This window comes from Phoenix dactylifera, chromosome 12 (assembly GCF_009389715.1).
Source record: "Phoenix dactylifera cultivar Barhee BC4 chromosome 12, palm_55x_up_171113_PBpolish2nd_filt_p, whole genome shotgun sequence".
Taxonomy (NCBI): domain Eukaryota; kingdom Viridiplantae; phylum Streptophyta; class Magnoliopsida; order Arecales; family Arecaceae; genus Phoenix; species Phoenix dactylifera.
In genome coordinates, this window is record NC_052403.1 from 4,503,152 (window position 1) to 4,528,723 (window position 25,572).

At 37.0% G+C, this 25,572-nt stretch overlaps 2 protein-coding genes across 5 annotated transcripts; one reads left to right on the plus strand and one right to left on the minus strand.

The window, feature by feature from the left end:
• The first annotated feature begins 4,516 nt into the window (after positions 1-4,516).
• LOC103705965 (BTB/POZ domain-containing protein At3g08570-like) lies at positions 4,517-10,697 on the plus strand. The gene is made up of 4 exons (XM_008789886.3): positions 4,517-4,641; positions 5,260-5,326; positions 6,839-7,984; positions 8,842-10,697. The coding sequence occupies exons 1-4, from the start codon at positions 4,556-4,558 to the stop codon at positions 9,355-9,357; spliced, it is 1,815 nt and encodes a 604-aa protein (XP_008788108.3). The 5' UTR covers positions 4,517-4,555; the 3' UTR covers positions 9,358-10,697.
• On the minus strand, positions 10,632-24,034 carry LOC103705966 (V-type proton ATPase subunit E-like). 4 transcript variants are annotated; one of them, XR_003385458.2, is made up of 8 exons: positions 23,663-24,029; positions 21,805-21,960; positions 18,612-18,768; positions 18,040-18,233; positions 13,588-13,687; positions 12,590-12,658; positions 12,337-12,457; positions 10,638-10,960 (listed from the first exon to the last, which is right to left on the minus strand). XR_003385458.2 is itself a non-coding variant. In XM_008789888.4 (6 exons), the coding sequence occupies exons 1-6, from the start codon at positions 23,762-23,764 to the stop codon at positions 10,925-10,927; spliced, it is 690 nt and encodes a 229-aa protein (XP_008788110.1). In that variant the 5' UTR covers positions 23,765-24,034; the 3' UTR covers positions 10,632-10,924. The 4 variants fall into 4 exon arrangements, 2 of the variants coding, with proteins under 2 accessions (XP_008788110.1, XP_008788109.1); XR_003385457.2 differs by having other exon boundaries at positions 12,337-12,658; XM_008789888.4 differs by lacking the exons at positions 12,337-12,457; positions 12,590-12,658 and having other exon boundaries at positions 10,632-10,960; positions 21,805-21,905; positions 23,663-24,034.
• Between the last annotated feature and the right edge of the window lie 1,538 nt (positions 24,035-25,572).

Sequence of the window (25,572 nt, forward strand, 5' to 3'; positions counted from 1 at the left end):
CAGAATCTGGGGAGCCTACACCAGATTAGAAGACCACCATGATTTAGTTGCAGCAATTACAGCTTGGTACGGGCTTTAATTAATTGGCTCCATAGTATGCCCCACTGTTGTTAACCTGGGAGTTTTATGTGGTTATTGAATCCACACTGAATCCAACTTTTCTAGTACCATCCCATCTTTCTGCTGATACTGGTGTGGTGATGGTAATCCAGAGTGTGGTGCTTGGTTCTGTGAGAGTCACCTGAAACAATTTTTGTTTGAGAATGCAAGGTGAGTTTCCTTGTTGTGGGACATCAACATTAAACTGCAGCTCATCATCCCTTGGATTTGAGGTCAAAGCTAATCAATCAAAAAGAAAAGAAAAGAAATGGAAGAGGGTAATGCTAAAAGGATCATAACTTTTTAAGAGAACGTATGTTAGTGGTCTAAGTTTCCAGAACATCTACAGTAATTCTCTTGAACTTTTCCAATATTTGTAGCAGTTGCACCTTGTAATAATATTCGACGTGAGCCGTAATCGCTCAACTGCATGTGTAAACTTTAATCGATCCATTTCGGGGCAGCTGGGGGAAGAAAAAGAAGGAAAAGCCAAAATACCGAGTCTGGTTAGTTTTCTTGTGGATGCAACGCCGACAACAGCTATTGGTCGATCCACACTGCATTTAAGAATCACGTTATCAAGAAAGGAGAAACGACTGCATTCCGGAACAAAGCATAATGAAACGTATACCTTTAATTACATAATTAAACTACTTTCTCGAATACGGTTTTCACCAAAAGAAAAATAATAATAATAACGTATGCCTTCTGCTGTATCTCAAACTTAGTTTGCTCACTGAATAGTTTCAAGTATATTCTCAGCACCTACTTGTACGAATTTTCCAGAGTGAACACTGGATAAAGCTGCATTAGAGAGAGAGAGAGAAAGAGAGAGAGAGAGAGAAAGAGAGGGGGGGGGGGGGGGGGGGGGGGGGGGGTGGGGGTGGCGGAGATTGGCTGCAAACTTTGAAACCATACCGAGTTATAAATATCCAAAAGTTGGCTGCATCAAATTTTTAATCATATTTTTTGTTTCTATATCTAATTATACCCGAATGTTTACCAAGTTGTATTTTTGCTAAATGTTGAATGATCCTCCATTCTCTTTGGGATCTTCCTTGCATGGTATCTAAGAATGGGGGGCTTGATTGAGCCTCAAAATTTTGATCAAGCTTGATGCGTTTGTTAGCGGTCGAGTCTAATTTTAAATTAAGCTAAGCACAAGCCTATTTTGAATGAATTGTTAATTCTAGACTAATTCAAACTTGTGTTAAGATTGAATTGAGATTAATTCTAACTTCAACCAAGCTTGGTCCAATATTGATTCATGCTTGGTTTAAGGGTCGATTATGTGCTATGTAAGTGAAAGGTGAACCATTGAATTGAATCTAAACAATCGGTTATATATTAGCTAAAATGTATTGTAATTTAGTTTATCAATTTTGAGTTTTATCAAGAGGAAATTGATTGAGCTGGATCTTATTTTATGCTTTGCTTGAAATCAATTTTAGTCGGAGCTTCTTTGAGCTTATATCAAGCCATTCTCACACCGCTAGGATGCTTTGAGCTTATATCTAAGATTGATGTTTGTTTTCAATAATAGTAATAATAACAATCATCATTATCATCATTGTTATTATGAAAAGAGAGGGGCTTTAGATGAAGCATAAACCTATCTAAATTGTGTCCTAAAATTTTCATTCCTTGTAAAACGTCTTTAAAAAGTATTTATATTCTTTCATTATTTTTTGATGAGCTTTCGCATGTGGAGATTGAGCCATCTGGCCATAAGGTTTGGAGGGATGAAAATATTTCAGTAATTCACAATCCAATCAAAATTCTTTTTCAGTATTTAAATCTCATTTAGATTATTCTTTATCATATCATGCGCAAATATCTTGATGCCACGTGGAGTGGATCATCGATGGAGGGAAAAGAACACTAAGAGCATGACCGTACTTGCACCGTTGGAAGGCTTTTGGGTATTGTAACCTCAAAAACAGTTCAAAAAAGACGGGAAAGAAGCGCTGTTGATGATGACTCCTTCATCAAGTTCCGTGCCAAAACCGTCACATCATTCCGCTGCCTTGTATTCCTACCTTCTGGGACATCTAAGAGAAGGACCTTTTTTCTGAGGCAAAATAACATGGTAGCCATTCAATTATATTCAGTCAAAAAGCTGGGCCTTTGTTACTTTGAATAGGAAGATAAAGCAAACTTTTCAGTAAAAGTGTTAGCTTGTATCCCAACAAAATATGTTATGATGGAAAACTTTGTGAAAACAAATATGGTAATCTCATCTCATTTTGGAAAGAAGCATGGCATGGTGAACCCCACCTGTCAAAAGTATCTTGTTTCTAAGTTTCTTTTCCGAAAATGGACAGATCCAAAGAAACATCTAAGACTTCATGTGAAGATATGAGTACTCTTGGTTTAATCAGTCCTTGGGTAATGTTTAAACTAACCTGAGCCTTTGGAAGGAATCCTAGAAAATCTTGGTTAGCATCTTAACAGTTTTGCTTATAAAAGTCTCACCACCATGACATTGACCTTGCACCATTGTAAATGCATGGATCTTGATTTTTCATGATAATCAGAGTTTATGCCATGTTAGCAATCCTTTTCAAAAATTATTAATTCAAGTCTTCCTTGTTATACAAATTTATGTTAAGAAATTAGCAAGGAAATCCATGGCATATATTTGTAGATCTTTTCCTAAAAGCAATATCATCATCTCTACTATTTATCGAGGTCATTTTGAATTGAAGAATATATTGGTTCGCATGTCCCTTTCTACATAAGTCCGGTGGACCATGGACTACGACTAAATAATTTCATTAGTTTTCGTGATAAACTACATGTGGAGAGCTTAATTAATTGCTCGTATATTAGTCGCAATTATGTAGCGTCATATAAAGTCTTACTAGTTTTTAGTTCGCTGGTGGATCATATTGCTTCGAATTTAATAAGTTTGACTAAAATTTATTTAGAAACTCTTAAAAATTTTATAAATATTATTAATTATCAGCAAAATATGAATGTTATGAATACTTCCTTGCAATAAATTAAAATTATAATTTTTGTTATATAAAGTAACTATAAAATTCCAGTGAATATGTTATGAGACAAATAAATTTACTAGATCAGCTATGCTTGCTAAAATCAACAATTTTAACATTACATTCCATTACAAAAGAGGTTTATTATATAACAATAAAAAATATATGTCAAATAATCAATTGATTGCAAGCTTAATGCATGGGAAGTCAATATTGATTCTTCATAAAAACTAAATGGCAAAGTTTTAAAAAATCATCGCCTACTCCATAGCGAACACTATATTCTCTTACATTTCATGAGCTTAATGAAATGCCGATATGGTTTCTTCTCTATCTTTTCCTTTAAAAAAAGAACTCTATGTTCTTAAATTGCTCGAAGACCGTTCATTGAATAATTACAAAATAGAGCTAAAGCTAACTCATACCTTATAATAGATCTTAAGTAATACCTAGGGCAACTTGGTCACCTCCAATAACCAACTTTTCCCTTACCTTAAAGATAGCATAGTTGCTAGTTGATGATAAACCAATTCGACTTATAGATGTTCACTTTGGCACTTAATTGCTTTGCTTATAAAGAAAATGTACATAATTTATCATTCTTTATTGTACAAAATGGATAACATTAGGTATGCGCAAACAAAATACAACCATCATACCTTTTGTCCAATATATCTAACTAATTAACAATTTAATATATACCTAAGTTAATTTCATCTAAAAAAATGTTATGGAGCAGTGGCCACCCATAGTGAATGAAAAATATTCTTGCAAACATCATGCTAGTACTATTGCATGATTTGACCAAACTTTCAACTTTTACTATTTCTTTCTGCCCAAGCAGTACCTATAGGGTTGTCCTTTTTATGTTCATAAGATGTTAAGCATAAATTTATCTATCATAATTATGCTTAATGACTGTAGAAACATAAATATCTATCTAATAGAGTGATGAGTGAAATGGGGGAATAATGCCAAAAAAGTTACTCAAAATAAGTTTCATGGAGATTAGATATATACCACATTGCAGCTATTTTTTTAACCCAACAAGCAGATCGTGCTCGCGTCCACGGCAAGTCCCCATCACAGATGTCCTTTTTCCCATCACGACAAGACGATCAACGGCCATCCAAATCAATCACCATCACGATGGACCCCACCGTCATTACGTCACCTCAACCATCCATTCCATGGACCCCAGCGTCGAGAAAGTACACCGGAATGATCTAACCGTCCGCTGTTTCTTCTTTCCCGCTCCAATCCACCACGTGGTCCCCACCACTCCACCAGTGGCATCAACGCAAATAAAACTGAAAACCGAGGGTGTCGATGAAATCGAGCTTTTCTTACACTGTTCCCCGCTTTTATTACACCTCCGGCTCTCTTTTTAGCTATCGTAGCGTCGTAGCAGTGGAGGAGGGAGAGTGAGAGAGAGAGAGAGAGACAGAGAGAGGAGAATGGGGGTGGCGTCGGAGAGCGCTTTCCCTTTCGCCTCGACGAAGCTCGCGACGTCTCCGCGCTTCTGTAGCTCGATCAGTAGGAGGTGATCGGTTCCTTCTCCCATTTCTTCTTTGATTTCGTTTTGCATTTGTTTGATGAATTAACGAGATATTAACAGTTCGGATCGAATCGATTCTCTGGGATTTCTTTGTCTGTAGAGTTGTTCTCATGGATGCCTTTAAATGTGCTGCTCTTCTGTGTTTTTTGGCGGATTTCGGACAGGAAAAACGCAAGTTTTGGATACTTTTGGAGTTTTCCTTATTTTCGTCAAGTAGCGCGTTATGAAATTAAGAAAAAAGCGAGTTCTAAATTTATTTTATATTATTATTAAAACTTTAAAATGAGGTTCTTGATGTATATAATATTGCATTTTGGAGACATTTTTTATCAAGCTCCTTTTTTTAAAAAAAAAGTATGAAACGTCACAAGGTCTTCCTTTTTTCAAAAAAAAATGTATTTTTTGAAAATTTTACTCACTACGTATTTTTTTGATTTTCTGCTACTACTTATGAGGCTTGCTAGTAAAATCTCCTATGTCATTCTCTGTGTGCTGGAAAAGAAAACAGGGACTGATACAGTATTCATGGCTTGTTTTCAGATTTTAAAGAAAGAATGTAGTAATTGATTGTTTCCAATGTAAAACTTATTCCAATGGGTGCAGGATATTTTCTGATGTTGTTGGGGATGTAACAATTTCCGTGGATGGCCAATCATTCTTGTTGCACAAGGTATATATGGCTGGGTATTCTTTTGAAATTGTTCCTGAATAGCATTCTATTTCATCTCTTTATATAATTTGCAGTATCCTTTCTTTCAGACATATTTCACTGAAGTCTGCACATTGTTCTTCCATGGACACTGGACTTCGGTGCTTATAGCTTTGTGCAGATATTGTTCTAAAGTTTGAGCATTAAATGGTTTAGTTTTATGATCATTAAGTAATTGCCAACGGGATGCAAAGTGTACTGCAAGCAACGAAAGATAACAAGGGAAAGAACCACTATTTTAGTGATTGAAAATTTGGGCTTGCAGCATGAGTCAGTGTGCACATTCTCAGAGATGTGAGTTTGTGACTGTATATTTGAAAGCTAAGACTTTCCAAGGAACCATAAACATAACCGTACATTAGTAACATTGCTTAGTTTTTTCCTTTTTGATTCATGGATGGACATTTATGAGTAAATCAGCAAGACAATGGTCAAAAATAAAGGACGCATCAATATCAAGGTTCACATAATTAATAGGAAAAAAAAAGATTTGATGCAAGCCTACAGGGGACATTGGATGCTGATACCACCTCCACATGCATAAAAAGGATAATATTTCTAAGTCTCAGTGAGCAGCTTTGAATAGAATGCATACAATATGAATGCATATGAGCATCTCTAGGAGAAATTTTCAGGAAGATATGTGAAAGACAAACCATCAAGTTGAACTTGAAAAATAAAAGTAGACCAAAGAGTATTCTATGTAACTCTAATTTCCCATCTATCTTTTTATTCTTGCCCTCCCATTTGGGTTTATCATATTCTTACCTTTGATTGGCATTTTAGATCAGATCACATAAATTACTATGCAATGAATCTGATATCTTTTGTCTATTATAAATCTAAATTGATGTTTGTAGTTGACTGAAGTTACCTTCCTGTATTGGTATGTTCAGTTGTGGTTGGTATTCAGCTAGCTTGTATCTTTTCAAAATGCTCTATTGTCTTCATTTTCAGAATACCAAAGTTATCCACATTTGCGAGGATCTTGTAGATGCTTAACCTTCGCTCTTCAGTAAAGTATACACTGATTAATGCAAGTTATAAGCCTTTCCAGTGATGCAACTAAAATATGAACAGGGCTTATCAGAAGTTTTTTAAGAGATACATATTTATGGCTGACCAACTTCTGCAAAGTTTTTTCTTTCTTTTTTTTCTGTAGGTGATACACTCTTAAATGCTTAATTGTTATTTCATTTTCATATACATTTTCATCTTTTTTCCACAGTGTTTGCCTTTCCCTGATCTATGTCCTCTCTCACTCTCTCTCTCTGTGTGTATGTATGTATGTGTGAGTGTAAGTATACATATATAAATTGTAAGCAAGCAAGAGAGACTAATTAGTATTTAGAAGTCTAATGCAATGCCATATAATTTATTGTTTCTTCTTGGTGAAATATCATTCATTCCATGCAACTCACATGGAATAAAGCAGCTTTAAGACCGTCTTGACCTTGTGTTTCTCTTTCGAAGTTCCCTCTGGTTTCTCGGAGTGGAAAAATTCGCAAGATGGTAGTGGAATCGAAGGATACAGATCTTTCTATGTTGGAGCTTTTCAAGGTACCTGGGGGAGCCCCAGCATTTGAACTTGCTGCAAAATTCTGCTATGGAACAAACTTTGAAATCACTACGAGCAATGTAGCCCATCTTCGATGCATTGCCGAGTATCTAGAAATGACAGAAGATTACCAGGAGGAGAACTTAATTGCCCGGACAGAAACCTACTTGAATGAGATTGTGGTGCAAAGCCTTGAAAAGTCTATCGAAGTTTTATGTGCTTCTGAGGGTTTGCATCCCACTGTGGACGAGCTCGGTATACTGGACAGATGTGTGGATGCAATTGCCATAAATGCTAGCAAGGAACAGCTGGTTTCTGGTTTAGCCTGCTTAGAATGCGATGCCGGATCTGGGAAATTGAAAATGGATGGCCAGGACTGGTGGGTGGAAGATCTTTCAGTGCTGCGACTGGATCTTTATCAGCGAGTTGTAGCTGCCATGAGGAGGACAGGGGTGAGATCAGATAGCATTACCACTTCAATTGTGCACTATGCGCAAACCTCTCTGAAGGGTGTTGAAAGATATCAAGCTTGGGATTCTAGTACTTTTGTTGGAGGCAAGCAGAGAGTGATCATAGAAACACTTGTTGGTCTCTTAGCAACAGAGAAGATTACCTCTGTTCCTCTGTCCTTTTTGTTTGGGATGCTAAGGATGGCAATAGAGGTGGATGCAGGTCGTGGCTGTAGGCTTGAGCTTGAGAGGAGGATTGGTTTCCAGTTGGAAATGGCTTCACTTGATGACCTGCTCATTCCTTCATTGCAGACGAATGATTCAGTGTTTGATGTTGACACTGTCCATCATATACTGGTGACTTTCCTGCAGAGGATTGAAGATGAAGATTCTGAAGAGTTGTTGCAGTGTGGATATGAATCTGAAGGTCTTAAGTCTCCAAGTCACAGTTCGGTTCTGAAAGTGGGGAGGCTTATGGATGGGTATCTTGCGGAAATTGCACCAGATCCATACCTCAAATTGCAAAAGTTTATGGCTATCATTGAACTATTGCCAGATTATGCTCGCATAATTGATGATGGACTCTACAGAGCAATTGATATATACCTGAAGGTAGCTATTCAAATCTAGTATCGTAATTAGCATGAACTTAAAGTTTCATTTCTTTTTTTTTTGTGTCTTTGGTGATCTGAAAGATATAATTAAATATTTTTTCTGTAAATACAGTCTTAGTATAACAAGCCCTTGACCTGTCGCCTCATTCATTTCACCTTTGATTTCATGATTTCTTCTAATTTATTATTGTATTAAACCATATTTGACAAGCAGGCAACCCACACACACACATACATACATAAATGTTGCTCATATACACAAGTACATAAATATACACACACACACACACTATATACATAAATGTTGCACCTTCACACAAGTACATAAATGCATATATACATACAGAGTAAAATTGCATGCGCATACATATGCATATATAAACACTGATTTATAATGGCTCTAGTACAAATTTACTGTTTGCAAAATAATACCAAACACTGATTTTTTTCCTGTAAAATTAACAAAAATAGTATTTTCATTACTGTAATGAATTCCAATGAATTTTACAATGAAATCCAGATGTTCTTCCAACATTTTAGAAAAATTTCTTTGTCAGAAAACTGTTTTGCATAATCTTTTTAAGCAATAAGCTGATATTTCATTCCCCCAACTCACTCCAAGTTAATAACTTGAAACCCAGCTATGGTCTTTCCTGAGTTGGTTTTTTCAGTGATGAATGTCATGACTGTTCCCTTTTTTTGGCAAACTTACATGACCTTATTCTTTTAAAAAGAATATATACACTTAAAAGTATGAAACATCATGAATTTGTAGAGAACCTCATGTCCCTTTTCTTCGGCTTTACCTGTGATGGTTACCTATTATTAGCTTGACTAAACTTTAAACTCATGCAGGCCCATCCATCCATGACAGAGTCTGAGTGCAAGAAGCTGTGCAAGCTCATCGACTGCCAGAAGCTCTCCCAAGAAGCCTCCAACCATGCCGCCCAAAACGACCGCCTCCCCGTCGGGTTGGTCGTCCGTGTCCTCTACCTTGAGCAGCTACACCTCAAGTCCGCCCTCTCAGGTAACTCGGTCGACAGGTCTCTCTCTCAGAGGATGATCGGCAGCAGTGGGGCTCCAAGTTCGGCAGTGTCGCCGAGGGACAACTATGCTTGCTTGAGGAGGGAGAACAGAGAGCTCAAGCTAGAGATCTCCAGGATGCGAGTGAGGCTCAGTGAATTGGAGAAGGAACAGGCGTTCATGAAGCAAGGGATGAGGGATGGTAGATCAGGGGAACGCAGCAGAGCATTCCTTGCATCCCTCTCTCGGGGGATAGGCCGGATAGCGATGATCGCCCCGGCCACGGGAAAACAGTCGCAGGCATCGGATGGGAAGCGCCGGAGGCGGCATAAGCACTCAGTCTCATAGAATTTCTACTGGAGTTTTAATTTTGAACTGCAAAAAAAATGTATGTATGATGATGACATCTCAGTATATATCAGGGCAGATCCAAGATCAATCGGTTATGATGCAAAGCTGAAGAGTTTTTATCCATTCTTATTAGAATTTAGATAATAGAGGAGGTATCCAGATGCCATCATTCCATTCATATAATGATCCAGATATGAAAATATCTGTCAAAACTGGTTTAATTCTTAAAAATTTTAATAATGCAGCTGGAGACATTACTAACAAATGACGTTTGATATATTAAACGTAACATCAGATCAAATCTCATATCTCAAAGAAAATTAGTGACGAAACATAAAAGCCCGGGTTTTGGAGCCTAATCAACTCCTAAAATTTAAAACCTGTCAGCTAGATTCGTCACACTTGATCCATACTTGTAGAGCCAAAAAGCCTGTTCCAATCTGGTTCAATATGCATACTTGTATTCAAGATTTGAGATGAGGATACAAAGAGATAGGAGTGAGGATTAGATTTCTCCTTTTCTTAATATATAAAAAGGAAAGCTTTGTAATAACTAGAAGCCTTAAATTACACCCTTTTTTTCCGCCACACCTCAACACTCAAAAGCGCTACCAAAAATATATGGACGGTAAAGCATATCAACCATCCATCTTGACAAGACAAATTACTTCAAGAGAACACTTCGGATTTATTTACATATGATGGAGCTTCGACAATTAAATTTTTAAATATAACAACTCTGGCTACCAACAGCAAAGGCTCTTACCCTACATATATAATCACCTCTTCGCCATCGAGAGCTTAATCATCTCTCAAGCATTCAAGAATTCTGTTATTCACACTTTCTACATCTAAATATTTAGTATCCATATAAGTAGAGAGTTTTAAAGATGATGCAGAGAACATGTGCATAGAATTGGATGGGGTAAGAACTTCTGGATGGGGAAAAAATCTGGCAACAAAAAACATGACAATATTGGATGACTCGGAATCATGAAATATTCAATACCACTTCTAAACATTCTGCATACATAAATATAATGCAAAAACATAAACTTTTCTTAGCGCATAGAACATTCACAGAAAACTTATCTTGATCAACAGATCTTCCAGACTCTTCTTCCCAGGTCCAACTCTACCAGCAATAATTTGGGTCCAAATCTTAGCACTACTATTTAAACAACTCCAACGTCGAATCTAACGTATTTAACTTGTAGCTAAATAGAATTATCAGTGACTCAAGACTTCAAGCTGACAAAAGGCAGACCCAATAGAGCAAGCAGAAGTGCCATTAAGGCTTATCTTAGGATCCCATTGTATGGGCAAGCCCATTCAAAGCAATTACAACAAGAATAATACCAGGGTTGTGTGATAGGATGAAACAGATTTTGTTTGGCATGTTACGGAGCAGTGACTTTGGCGCTACTGAATACAAGACCAACTGTCAATCTCAAATTGGAACCAAGTCAACGTTTATGAAAGAGACAATATGACCAAATTACAGAAAGGGAAGAAAGGACCAGATTGATCTTTTATTGCAAAGGAAAATATAGATATGAACAAATCAGGCTTCCATCTTTCCGAAGAGACGCTTTCTGATCTGCAAGAAAGGAAATAGAATCATATTCTTAGTAACATGGGATGATAACAACATGCAATCAGCTATAAAGTTCATCAAAGAAACATGAAAGCATTTCTAAAATGGTTTTATCAATTCTGTAGGAGTCGCAGGGTTGTTCTATGTCATATCTTTTTAAAGCACAAGTTCAATCCAATTAACCAGAGTTCACTCATTTATCTGTTGCACCATAAAAATCATGAGCAATACCATCAGTCTGCCAATGAAGAAAGCTATCAACATCTTCATCGCAATCCAAAAGAAAACTACTATTTTTCTTTGATTAGAAGCAATCTTGGTTAGTAAAAGTGATCCAGATTAATAGCCTTATTACAACAGACTGCACAAGGAATCAGCTCAAATTGCACTAGCTAGTTTAGTTAGTGAACAACAGAATTAAGGCGTTGATATGTTGGGGGGGGAGCCATGAACAGAAAAATAAGCATACTTCAATAAAATATCCAGCATCGAGATATCCACAAGTACAATGCTGAAAAGTCTTTCAGTAATTATAACACATAAGCCTTACCAAGTTTTTTTTCCGTTCATATGAGAGCAAGCTTTACAAATCCTATGCCAACCTCCCATCTCTTATTTATGTCACAGTTATCTGATGCTCATAAGCCCACTTGCTAACATTTAGGTTTACTTCTCATAAAAAATTGATTCAAAATTTTCATGCAAACTTAATCTCATAAAAATGTCACTTAAATTCTTTAAGGCATGGAACAAAAAAGGGAGACTCTACATTGAACCTAAATGACTCAAGATAGCGAATAGCTAAGTCAAACGTACAATGACTTAATGACAAATGTTGCATCCTAAAGACTGACACCTGCAAGCATATGAGCAATACACAAATAATAACTGTCACATATAAGGTTTATTAGTCTTTCAGTGTTACTTGAGTGCAAGGTCCGCCGAACTGGTACCGGGATCCGTACCAGTCGGCAGACGGGTTGGTACATACCAGTTCGGTACCGTACCGACACAGTATGTTTGGGCATACTGGTACTGTACCGACCCATCCGCCAACTGGTACGCTACCGACATGCCTATTTTTTTTAGTTTTCAAGTTCAATTAATTGATAATCAATCTTTTTTTAACTCTTTCAATGATTTTAAGTCTAATTTAATGTTTTTTGATATTTGTTTGATGTTTTTTTTTTATGTTTCTATAATCCTGGTCTAACCTAAATGATGCATCGTGTTGTCTTACAGTGATACAAAACATAAAATGATTAATGAGATATTGCACGCTACAAGAAGCAACATGAAATATCATAAAATCAACTAGTGAGGTGAAAAATATAAAATAATACAATCAATTACATATATTTAAAGTATAATATACATACCGATATCTAAAATCTCGTCGAGTGGTGATACCTCTTGTAGATATTCAGATCACTAGCATAATCAGGAGGTAGATCAGCTCACCCCTCTAACCAAGCGACATTGTAGTCTTATATGTCCACCCTATAAAAAATACGCTCTAGGTTATAAGCACTCTCAGATCTCTCGCTGAAGCTTTAGCTCTGAGAGGTGTCCTCTAGCTGATAAAACAATCGTGAAGGAGCTCATCCAAATAAGCCGACAGCAAAATCTAACCTGTAAGATGCTCCGAATTGCATAGAACAGTAGCCACCGGAAGATGCCTCAGATGCATCATATCCATACCTGTATTCACATAGGTCATAGAATGCATGTGGCTACGAATAATAGGATTCAACATGCGACTCGAAACCAGATACATCTACGAATCCTACTCCACGTGTGAGGTTATCTGCAACTGCATTGTGTCCTTTTAAATGACCTCGAGAAGCCTGTCTCCTATATACAATCGTATCCTCGCGGGATCTACCAGATGCGCACCGTGGTTCCTATTCTGTGTAACATACGTAAACTAAGACTCGCCGATGAATCGAAAACTACCCTGCGATTGTGTCTCATAGATAGTGGTCACTCCTTATTTTGCAAATTTCAAGCTATTTTTTTGGAGCCCAATAAAAAAATAGATAAAATAAGATAGGAGAGAGGAAACGCGCCTTATTTAGGCTTGGATCTTCCATCAATCATACTGAATCGGTTTGATTTTGCAAATTGGGAGAAAAGGAGAGCTGGAAGACCTCTAAATGTTACAAAGAAGAAATGTTGGGAAGGCCTCGGGCCTTCCCAACATCTTCTTTTAACAAAAGAAGGAAAGGGGAGAGGGGGCCTGGTTCCGAACCGAGCTGACTAGGTGCGAACCGAACGGTTCGCACCGAGTTCCAACAGAACCAAGTCCGGTTCGCACCGAGTTCCAACAGAACCAAGTCCGGTTCGTACCGAGTTCAAACAGAACCGACCGGTTCAGGGCCGGTCCCGATTTTAATTGGTGAGCCGACCTAGTCCCTGATTGGGTCGGCTCAATACGGGCCGAAGCGGACAGTTCGGTCTGATTCAACCGACCTTGGTTGAGTGCAATACATGTAGACAGCAAAGTTGATCTTTCAATGACTCCTACAAAATGTTGCTACACTCACATCTTCAGCACATACATCACACAGCATTCATTTTGAAATATATGTAACCAAAGAAACTTAAGAACTTTAGGCCTGCAAGATTACCTCAGGTAATTTCTGTCGGAAAGCAACATCCAGTCTTGCATCCAATGTGTTCTCAATGACAATCTTCCCATCTTGTGAAGCCAGCACAACACCTCCAGAGCTGTTATACCAACCAAAACAAAGGGGATCATTGTTTTAGATCCATCAGTCTATGAAAGAGCTCATACTGAAATAAATAATCAACTGCCAATTTTTAACTAGATTAGTGCTCTTGCTAGTTTAATGTTACAGACAGGGGAAGGGAAGAAAGAAATGGCATTTACTCATAATGCAAATATATTAGAGGACTAGAGAGCGTTGAAATATTTACAATACAGAAAGTCTTAATACAAGTTTGTCTCAACAGAGAGAGAGAGAGAGAGAGAGAGAGAGAGAGAGAGAGAGAGAGAGAGAGAGAGAGATTCCTTTAAACATTATAGAAGAATATTGTGCCAGCTAAGTTGTAATCTAAAAGCATGCATGAATTTCAACTAGCTATAACAAAGTTTATTGCATTAAGCAATTGACATTGCTGAGCAAATAGACTAATATGAAATCTTAAATTAGTTGTTTTATTATCATACAAGGTTTGAAATATCAACCAAATTATATTGTCTAGACCCTGTATTGCTCACCTTATTAACCCGTATTGCCACAGGAGTATTGTCAAATTTGATGAACTGTGCACACAGGAACATATAGGATCGATACGTAAGATTTCAAACCTTGGTATCCGACAATATCCTTTGGATTTCGCTAACTCCAAGAGTTCTGGATCATTTATAATTATTTAACTAAATCGATCTTTATTTGACTTTAAATGAACAGAAATCAATCTTAAATGAAATCTTCATAGTAATCATGAATCTTCTTAATATCAATCTTTAGATGCAAAAGTTTAAAAAGTAAATTGCAAGATTTTAGCACATATAGCAACTGCAAACTTAGTATATCTTATTCATCAAACTCTGCAAAGAATGAAGTACAAAGGATCACGGTTCTTCATCAACAAACTGAATTGGGGCTGGTATGTGAAATCCGAATACCTTAAAAAGGTGACACCGCTTATTCCATGCCTGAAATGTCAAATTAGTCAAGAAATTTACATCCAGATATAAGTGTCTTATCCATGTTTTCATGCACCAACTAATGTCGAGCTAAAACATGACAATCTACAAGTAAGAAGAAGGCTTCCACTTGCCGAGTGTACACAACCATTTGTAGATTTTCACGGTATAGACAAAATGAACTGGTAGTTACACCAGCTTTTCCCTGAAGGCCAACCATAATGTTCTGTGAAAAATTATTTCAAAATTGTCTATATTCAATTTGTGCTAAACTAAAATTCTATAATGATGTGTAACGCCAAAAGAAAGTTCATTAGCTGGGCGTAGGGGTGCATATGGGTCGGGTTGGGTCAGGTCCTGAGTGACCCCGACCCAATCCGGTTTTTTGTTTGGGTCCTAATTTTGGACCCAGACCCGACCCGGTTGAAGATCGGGTCCGAGTCGGGTCTACCACTTTCCTTGTGCTTTTGGGAAAGAATTTGGGCAAATCTAATTTGGTCATATCATAATTATGAGGTGCCGGGTGACCCATGACTTGAAAGACTTGTAATTGACCTCCAGTCAGAACAGATGACCCATGACTTACTAAGTCAGGCCGACAAGCCAAATTTCATATCACACTATTTTTTATCTATATGACTGATTGGATGGAACTTGGTGTCTCCCTGCTCCCCTCTCAGGAGGACAAAAAAAATCCCAGACCTCCTTCCAAAATCCAATTCCATTGCAGAAAACTGGCACATGACCCATATTTAGTTCAGTGTTCCCTCACTTTCTCCCTTCAAAAGTTAAAAGAAACAAAAACCAAAAAACAGAAGGAAAAAAAAAAAACCAGCTACCTATCCATCCACACTTGAACCCTACTCCACTTAGGGCTTTTCCTCCTCATTGGCTGGCATTTCCCATCCCTTAGAGAATAATAAGGCCATGGGAGCAAGCTAACAAGCCCCTAAGAAACTCATATCTCCTTCCTGTCTGCCTTGAAAACCTGCCATAAATTCACTTAAAAACCACCAATAGTACCACCACCCACACACACAAAAAAAAGAAGAGACTCTCTTGCTTGTTATCACAAAGCAAACTCATTTCTCTGAGCTTTTGCTGGATTTTAGGTGGCTTTGTGCAGCCTTTATCCTGATTTTGTTTCTCTTTTTCTGTTTCCATTACCACCAACTCAGTGCCGTTAAAGCCACCTACTTAGCATCATTTCGGGTCCTTAGACAAGCCACCTTCTTTCCAACTCAAACCAGCAGTCCTCTCTCTCTCTCTCTCTCTCTCTCTCTCTCTCTCTCTCTCTCTCTCTCTCTCTCTCTCTCTTCTGGGCCCAAGAGATTCTGAAGCAGAGCACAGCTGTGTGGACCTCCTGTCTTCTTCTTCTTCTGGCACAAGAACATATCTGAGATAGCTCCCATTCATTAAAGAAACCATCTTGGGCATGCTTCTCTGGCTTTCTTGCTGCTATACCTGTCCCGAGTTAAACCAAAAGCTTGAGAGCTCGGCGTTTGGGTTTCCTTCTGTTTTGCTCATTCTCTTCGGGTCGCGTTGGGTCGGTTCGGTAAACCCAGACCCGACCCAGAAAATGGTTCGGGTCCAATTTTAGGACCCGACCCGGACCCGCGGGTCCTAAAATTCGGGTCGGGTCGGGTCTACGCGGGTCGGATCGTGGGTCGACCCGACCCATTTGCAGCCTTAGCTGGGCGATACTTTCACTGGACAAAGTCAAGCACTTAGGAAAAAAAGAACTAGAGCATGACAAGCATAGAAACCCCTATAGTTAAGAAAACAGATGCTGCAGGAAAGATTAGAACAGACCATCGACCAATACCAATGTTGTTTAAGAAAGATTTACCAAGTCATAAGCAAGTCAGGAATGAGAACTCATTATGCAGGTTGAGACTGTAAGATCACATAGACTTTCAGAGGATCACTCAAAGGAAGTATACTCTAATATTAGAGCTTTTACATAATAGCATGCTTTACCATTATTCTATCCTATAGCAGAAATTCTATTCTTTTGTACTTGGAATTCTGATAGACAATGCTACAGAATTGCCAACCACCCCTTCCTGGGTGGCTAGGATTGGCTAGGATCTTTACACCTGACATTTTGGTCAAGGGTTTCAGGATTGGTATAATCTTCTTTTTCAAATGTTATGAATCATAATGCCTTGCAACAACACTTCATATTTGCCATGTTTTCTTTTTATATACCACAGGGTAAACCAACATTTACTGCACGGCAAAAATGAACATCAAAATAAAAAACAAAAAGGCTAAAAAGGGAAATGTTAATGTACAACTCCTAGGCATTTATTAAACGATAGATACACATATTTCATTATGAGTACGTGCTTACTCCAAGTTTCCAATTGTTGAAAACTCTCCATCCCTAAAATCCCTTATAAAGATTGACACCTATTCCCCCATCAATACCACCAACCATGGTACGCCGTGCTAGCCCGAACCGGCGATACGGGGCATAACGTATCATACCAGTTCGGTATCGGTACCCGGTACAGGTGTCGTACCGACATCCGGTATGCCAAAAAAAACTCTGTAGTGTATAGTACCGACATTGTGCTAGTGTGACAAAGGTACGAAATTCGATACCAAGACGGCGAACCTTACCACCAATCATGTATGGCACTCCTTCCTCTTAATGACTATGTGTCCTTATACTGCACACAACACAATAAAAGACAGCCTTCGAGGTGCATAATAATTTTCATGTCAATAAGAAAAGAGCAGAGGCATTTGAAGAGAGAAAAAGGGGTGGTGCGGGTGAAGATGTTGGAATACCATATAATTTAAGATTCCAGATCATCTGGTCTGAAACCAATACTACGTGGTCAAATGTTATGGGTTAACACTGACAGGACCCAAAATATAATTAGCAAAGACAAGCAGATAGGTAATAAATAAATTATCAGTGCAAGTTGAGTACTTCTAGAGATGCAACAGCAATATACAAGAAACAAAAATCCACATAACAGGAACGTCGACAGATTTAAGTAGTTTCACTGATGCACATTGTTTTTAGGCTAAGATTTATTATATCTGTGAAAGATCACATTCTGCAATCCTACATGATGTGGCAGAAGCACATAGCATTGAACATGTTCACTTGCAAGTGTCAAATTTTGCTCAAAGGACTCGCATACAAACCACCTCATTCACAGTGTCTGAGAGAATTGTAAGCCAAGGCACTATAAAACATGGCATATATCCTGTTTAAACAAGTATATAGCATTGCAGAAGCAGTGTCTAAAAATTATGTTGCTCACAGAAGAGTTAATGGCTTGCTCTGATTTTAAATCTAATGAATTCAAGCGTAGAAGCTGGCATATGCCCAGTACATTCAAATTCTATATTAAATCTGAAGCATTTTTACTAGCTGAGAAATTACCAAAACATTCCATGAGTCTCATTGTTGGTTGGAGGTGGTGGAAGATACACATTATCAACAGTAATTTTTGGTGGATGAACTGCTGCTTTATCTGCATACTCTTGTTTAGCCTCATTCAAGATAGATTCTACCACTTTACGGTCAACCTTCCTGCAGCGTAGTAAAACTGATGGCTCTTTCAGACGTAGTAAGCTCTGGAAATCACAATACACATATCCAATCACTATCATTCTTCTGTTAAAAATAGAACCCAATAAAGAAAGAAGAAAAGAAAAGAAGAAGGCAACGGCGGATGAAACAAAGAAACAAACAAAAAGTAGATAACCACAAATGATACTTGGTCTAAATTTCATAAATGAATTTATAGATGGTGTGTTCCTGGCATTTTACATATAAATTTATGGAAACAACTACTAACAAGTTGAGTTCACCTGAATTTTATGACCTTATATGATGATAGTTTCCCTCGTATTCACATAAAAAATTTAGGGAAAACAAGCAGTGACGGTACAATGTAGCTCAACAAAAAAAGAAAACAGCTAACTCAGGATTAAGCAACATTTTTTTAGTACCTGGACTATCAGTCCTTTCAAAAGCATTTTATAGGCCTTTGAGTCATTAGAAACACGCAAAAGCTCCTTGCTAGCAGCCTCTTTCATTGAATTTACAAGATCATCTTGGGCTTGCAAAACCTTGATACGTGATGCATTGAGCTGCATTGAATACTCACTGCAAAGATACTTAGATGATAGGTGAAAATCGGCCAAAACAAATTATGGAAACTAAAACAACATGTGACCATAGAACTATACAAACCTAAAATAACAGAAATGTACCAGGAAAAATTTACTAGCATATCTATCCTAACTGTTATCATAATTATATACAAGAGTTTCAGAATTCCAAAACCAAAATAAAGACATCAAATTTGTGGCTGGGACTGATCCAAAGCCAAGTTTGGTTTGTGGATGTTCCAACCTTAATTGTACTATGGGTATGGGGTTTAACATATTGTACAGGCAACTTTTTGCTGCTCTTTTGTCACTTCATCATTTCCTTGAATGGTAAATGTTTTCTGAATATTTAACTTGGACTGTGTAAGTTTAAAAGATTTGGAAGCATTGTGATATTTGGGTTTGAAATAAATTTAAAGGGAAAGCCAGATCTTTCATAGGTTTGGCTATCCTTGAAGTTACATGTCAAGATTCAGATTGTCATCAAACAATCCAATGACCTATTGCACTCTGATGACATGAAATATGATTGTTGACTTTTAAAAAAATATTTTTTAATTGCAAACAATGCAAAAGCACTGAAACCATATTCTGAAAGGTCCCAAAAAATAGAAGGTTTCTAGCTGAGGTGTAACTTATTTTCTTGATTCATTTTACTCTTTTTTTATTTTCTACTTCTGTTTTCTTTTGGGTTATTAACATTGAAGTTGAAACAAATGCAAACCCCTGTCTAGCAAATGAAATCCCTAAACAGGTGAGGCTTGTAAGAGGTATGTTAGTTTGCCATATGATTGAATTCCTCACTGCATTTTTTTAATAGAATCACATTTTTCATTTTGACTAGAGCAATGTTTTAAACATTGTAGGCAGGTGACATAAGCTTCCTGAAATTTTAACATAAAAGAGAAAAACAAAGAAAGGAAAAAAACATGAGACTGCATACCGTTGTTCTTTGGTAAATCCTAATAAAGCACCCATGGTCAGATTGCATAAGTGCAAAAACAGTATTCACAGGACGAAGGATCATAATCTAACCAATGTAGGCAATTTGAAATGCCAACTGATGAATTATCACATTCATGTTTCTTGAAAGATGTGGGGTTCACTTTATAGGGCATGCATAATTTCTTAGAAGACTGAAAGAAAATATTGGAACACAGGATTTAATACCCATAATCTAACAAAAACAAGAGCAGGTGTGTAGCCAAACCAGAATCCTAACATGAAATTAGCTCTGGTTATGACTCCGATTATCAAATAAAAGGTATTTTTAAGTCCTTTGAAATTTTTGTACGAACAAACCATATCAATTTACCCTAACTAGCACTCGAATGGGGTTTTCAAAGACAACTTGTTGCTGGTTTAGGAAAAAATAAAAGACAACTTGTTGCTCAAAAATTAATAACCCTGATGTAGCATCATAATTATTTCAACAGTTAATACCAAAATATTTTTTTGCTGGTGGCCTCATATCTCAGCCAACCATCATGGATACTAAGGAGATGACCCAAAATAATCAAGTTTGTTTTGTTCAAAAAGCCAATATTCTTCACTATTTATCTCTTAATCAATTTAGTTTATAGAAGTCGAGATAAGCTTGAACAATGCCAGTCCAAATGCCCTGTTATTGTATAACAAAAAGAGTGAAGAACATCAATATCACAATGTACATTGGGACTCAACATCTGCATAAATTACACAAAGTCCTGTACAATCTCACAAGCCCTCCACAACCTACATTAATTCACATTCTCATATAAATCACAGGAGGCACTCTATATCCCATCCTACACAAACAACAACAAAGATATATCGGGACTTATGGAAACCCTATTATGAGATCCAGATGCCCGCATAGAATGTAAGGGATATTGTGCAAACTTTAAAGGTCTAGCTTGCACAAGATACAGGCACAAACTCATCACATCAATGATTAAAGTTCTTAAAATTTGAAAGAGAAAGAAGAGTACATGTCTTGTACAAGGCCAATGTAGAAAGATTTATTTGGTTGTAAAAAGCATGCATTTGTAAAACTTCCTCTAAGACAGGCAGGTTTCTCAATAAGCCATGTATAATCGTTGGGGAGATTGTGCAGAAGGGTCTAGTTAGAGGCCTTACACAAAGTAAAGGTGCCCTCTGTGCATATATCTATTCCTAAAATGATGGAAGAACATTAGTACTTGCAAGGTTATAACCTCATGTGTTGTACTACAGTACAAAGATATCACTGCAGGCCATGTATGAATACTTTGGCAGAAGGAAAGGGGGTTCCACAAATGATTACCGGCAATTCTATGCAGCTCATACAAGAAATAAGTGAAGGCCGTACCACTGGCTGTTTAAGATGGCTAAAAGATAAAACTTGTACTTTAGAGTTCACAAGAAGGGTGTGTTAGGACTTCTGGGATCGTTGGAGAATAAGTATTGTATAGCATGGCAGTACTTATGTTTGACAAGTGTCCTAGTAAAAGTCCAAATCTCCCTTCCAGTATTTGTAAGAAGAGCTTGTAAACAAGTGGATGACCCTTTCATGTGCTTTTATAAGGTTCTACATGGGTCTAGCCATAGGCCTTTGTATAAACCTTAACAAAAGTTGAAAGTGGTATTTTACAAAAGTCTGCCTGCAACACTTATATACTTACTGTGAGGCTTGGATGATGTTGTTTATAGACTGGACCAGTCTTGGTTTATACTACTGGGAGATAAAATTCAAGTTGTGCAATGCTTGTGGGGGTTTCGTACAAGAAGACCAACAGGGGTTGTACAAGTCTTTAAGTGTTGTATAGGCATTGTGTAGAAAGAATAAGGGTGTCAGTATTCCAATGAACTTAATGTAAAGAATCAATCAGCATTTTACCATATGTTGCTGTCAAAAGGCCCATTATGTCATGGCCGAAGGAGCACTTTGTCCCTTCCTGCCTTGAAATTTTGTTTAGTTTTAGATTGGGGTTATTGCAATTATCTAGGCCAAAGTTAGCTACGAATCATGGTTAATTATTTGAGAGTGATTCAGAATAAAAGGACTACATACATTTTCCTGCGAATTTCCACCTGTTTTTCCTTGCGTTCATATTCTTGTCGGATCTTTCTTTTCTCTGCTTCGACTAGCTGCAGCTTTTCTATGTTGAATTCCTGCATGTAGTGGAGGGGGAAATCTTCCACAATCAGCCAAAGATTATCGTGAATCCTATAAAAGTATATAAAAGTATCATTCGTTGAACTTTGTTAAAAGTAAATAAAGTTATTAATACTTATATCTGTCCTTTTAAACTTGTGTATGATTCTTCAGTGTAGGAAGAATGGTACGAGTGGCTATACAAAAGAAAATGAAAACAAGAATTCTTTTTTTTTTATTTTACAAAATGATCAATTAAATGAATGACACAATTTGATCACTTCATCAAATATTCAATTAGTAGTACACCTAGATCACACTTCTTTCCCATACTACGAGTGAGAGGAAAAAATGTAAGACTATCATTAAAGCAGCAGAAGCAAGACTTGCTATATCCATGTGAATTATCTCTCCTATTTATTGGTCGATAATTATAGTGAAATCAATGGTGCAGAGTCAAAAGAAAATAGGATTCTGACTTAAGGCTGTTAACGAACTAATCCAATGAATCCACTTGTGACAAGTTTTTTATATTAAAGATTCTTCAAATGAATGTATACCCCAGTTTCTTTCTTTTTTCCTCCAAATGGATAGATGCAATCCAAGTGCCAGGAAGCATGATATCTCTCATAGTGACATCTTGTTATCTTGAGTAAGTAATTTCATAAATACAGCCACATAGCCACATAGGCGCCCACCTTAACGTTTTGCATCATACTTGAGTATGGAGGATGAGAACAAAGTTATGAATTTTTATTGAATAACGCCAAGATGGTACTTCCAGTTGACTTGTTACACCTTATTTAATATGTTATACTTCATTTTATATGTTATGACCCTTTTAAATTTCTCCTTCTATCTATCACTTTTGTTTTCTCGGGCACCTGCCTAGCATACAGGCACTAGGTGATCCGCTGACCACCTGTCTGCCACCTACAGCACTTTAACCATTTTAACCACAAAAAATGAAACAACCGTTTTAACCATTTAATCTAAGGATTACAATTCAATATCATTCCATTTCAAAGATGAACATCATATATAACAATGAATAGTGGCTACAACTCCCATAACAAGGATTTTTCAACTAGCTGGGTATACTAATGAACATTAAGGACCAACAGAATAGCAGATTTATTACTTCAGTGTAACATATCAACAAAAAAGATCTCTCTTTAACTAACCCTTAGCTACTAGTGACAGGATAAATTATCAATTAATGGGTCCTTGAAGGCAATTATCTCTCTCTCTCTCTCTCTCTCTCTCTCTCACACACACACACACACACACACACACAAAAAGGCACGCATTCTTGAATAAGACTTACGTGATACCAACGCCAACATAAAATTTCGCATCCAGGTTAATGAACAGGGTAATATCAGTGGAGCAGGAAAAGTAGACAAAATGATAATTAATAAATTTTCCAAAGAAATTTGGAAAAAAATCAGAGAACAAGGGGAAAATCACTCTTGATTTAAAAAAAAGGGGGTCCATTATCTCATAATTGGTGAACAACCAAGAAACTGAGCATTGTTTTCAGCTTTATAGTACCAAAGAGACAAAAGAGTGAGCGATATAAAACGATTATAAGACACCAGAACGAAGAAAGGGCACGAAAGATGCGATATTTCTGACGGCAAAACGCATAACTGATCGCTAAAAACAACATCTAAATCGAATGATTACATCGAAACAAAAGAAGAAAAGAAAGAGAAAGGAGACAGCTTTATAAAGAAAAACGATAGCGTCTGAGATTTCTGGGAGATAAAACCTCTTCGGCGGAGACGGAGATCTCATTAGCTTTCTCCTCGGCTTCCTGCCGGATGAACCGGACCATTTGCTGGATCTGCTTCGACACATCGGCGTCGTTCATCGTCCCCACCTCCTCCTCCTCGTCTTTGCCTCTTCGAGCTCCAAAAGGGCACCAAAAAAAAACTAGGGTTTCTTTCCGGTGGTGGGTTCTTAGTTGCGTTCCAGAGAGAAGGGGAAGGGAAGGGGGGCAGATATCAAGGAGGGAGGGAGGATCGGATCCTCACAACCACGGAAAGAGTCGCAGGATAAAGAGGCCCAAAAAAATGGCGTTTGATTCGTCGCCTGGGTCCGTTGCCTTTTGCGAGAGGCAAGGGGCGAGAAAGAGGGAAGACGGTTAAAAGCCGCATATAATGACTTGGGATTTGCACCTTGGTATAATTTTTTGAAGTACAGTGGGATCAATGAATAAATTTTCGTTTTCCGCATTTTGTAGCGACCGGCACTACAAATATACACGAAGTTTGGGCCTTATTGTAATTTCTGCTATGCTTATTTTCAATAGTGTTCTTAGAACGTTTCCAGGCCCACTATATGGTATATGAGATTTTGGCCTTTGCTTAATTTTTGAAATACATTAGAACTAATGAGTAAATTTTTATTTCACATTTCATATAATGACCCCAAAATAGTTTATCAATCACTATATTGAAATATAATATTGGACCTTCATATAATATTTGTAATATAGTGGGATTTATGAGAGTTTTATTTTCTGTGTTTCACATGACCCCACCGAAATGTGCAAAAACAATATTTATAATTTACTCTATTTTTTATTTCTTATATTTCATAATATGCAAAAAGGTTCCTTGGTCAATATAAGGAAATATGAGATTGGGGCCCATGTAAAAAATTTGAATGTAGCAGAACCTATGAGAATTCTTATTTTTCATGATTCATATCATGGCCCATAATAGTTTCTAAGTTATGGTACATAACTACAGAATTGAGATTTTCATTTGCTATATGTCATATGGTCCTCCCTAGAATGATTCTCGAGTCAACATATAGATGTTAGATTTGGATCTTTGTATTATATTTGAAATATAGTGGGACCTATGAGTAATTTTTTATTTTTTTAAAACTCCTATAATGATACTAGAAAAGATTTTGAGTCACTATATTCAAATATGAAAATTTGGTCTTCATAAAATATTTGAAGCTTATAACTACTTTAATTTATTTTATTTGCTTGGTTGGTTTTTAATTTTCTGGTGGGTGGCTTTGAAACTCATGTTAGGCTTTTCAACTTGCATGACTTCTTTGTTTACATCAAGATAGCAATTGTTGAATATCGCTTACAAGTATTTTCGCTCTATGTCCATGCTAAGGTGTCATAAGCATCATTTTTGATATTTTACTTTTCTTTATTGATATTGGCATTGTGCAAACATTAATAAATATAAGCAATGGATCCTTCAATGCTCGGGCAATAAATTACTTTAAAGAGAGCTAATTGGAAGGGCATTTTGCCACGTGATATTCTTAGGCTCTATAACATTTCATACGAAATTTTCATTGATGATTTTTTTCATGTCACACTACTAAATTAATATATCGATACAGTGATGATCTCATCCTATATTTGTTTAAGTGTCATTATAGTCTTATTAAATTTAGAATGTTGCTTAAATTTTAATAACTTTTCTTAATGAAAGGCAGATTTTGTCGTGACCTAACAATAGAAGTTGCTTCACTCTATCATTAAGGGAGTGAGCTATTTTCTTGGAGGTTAACTTTGACTAGATGAGAAATGAAAAATTTGGAAAATACTTCAGGGCATCTATTATGCGTACACAAAAAGTTTATCGGGCCTATGACTGTTGTTTTAGCAACTCCATGATCAACGAATATCTTGTATTTGACAAT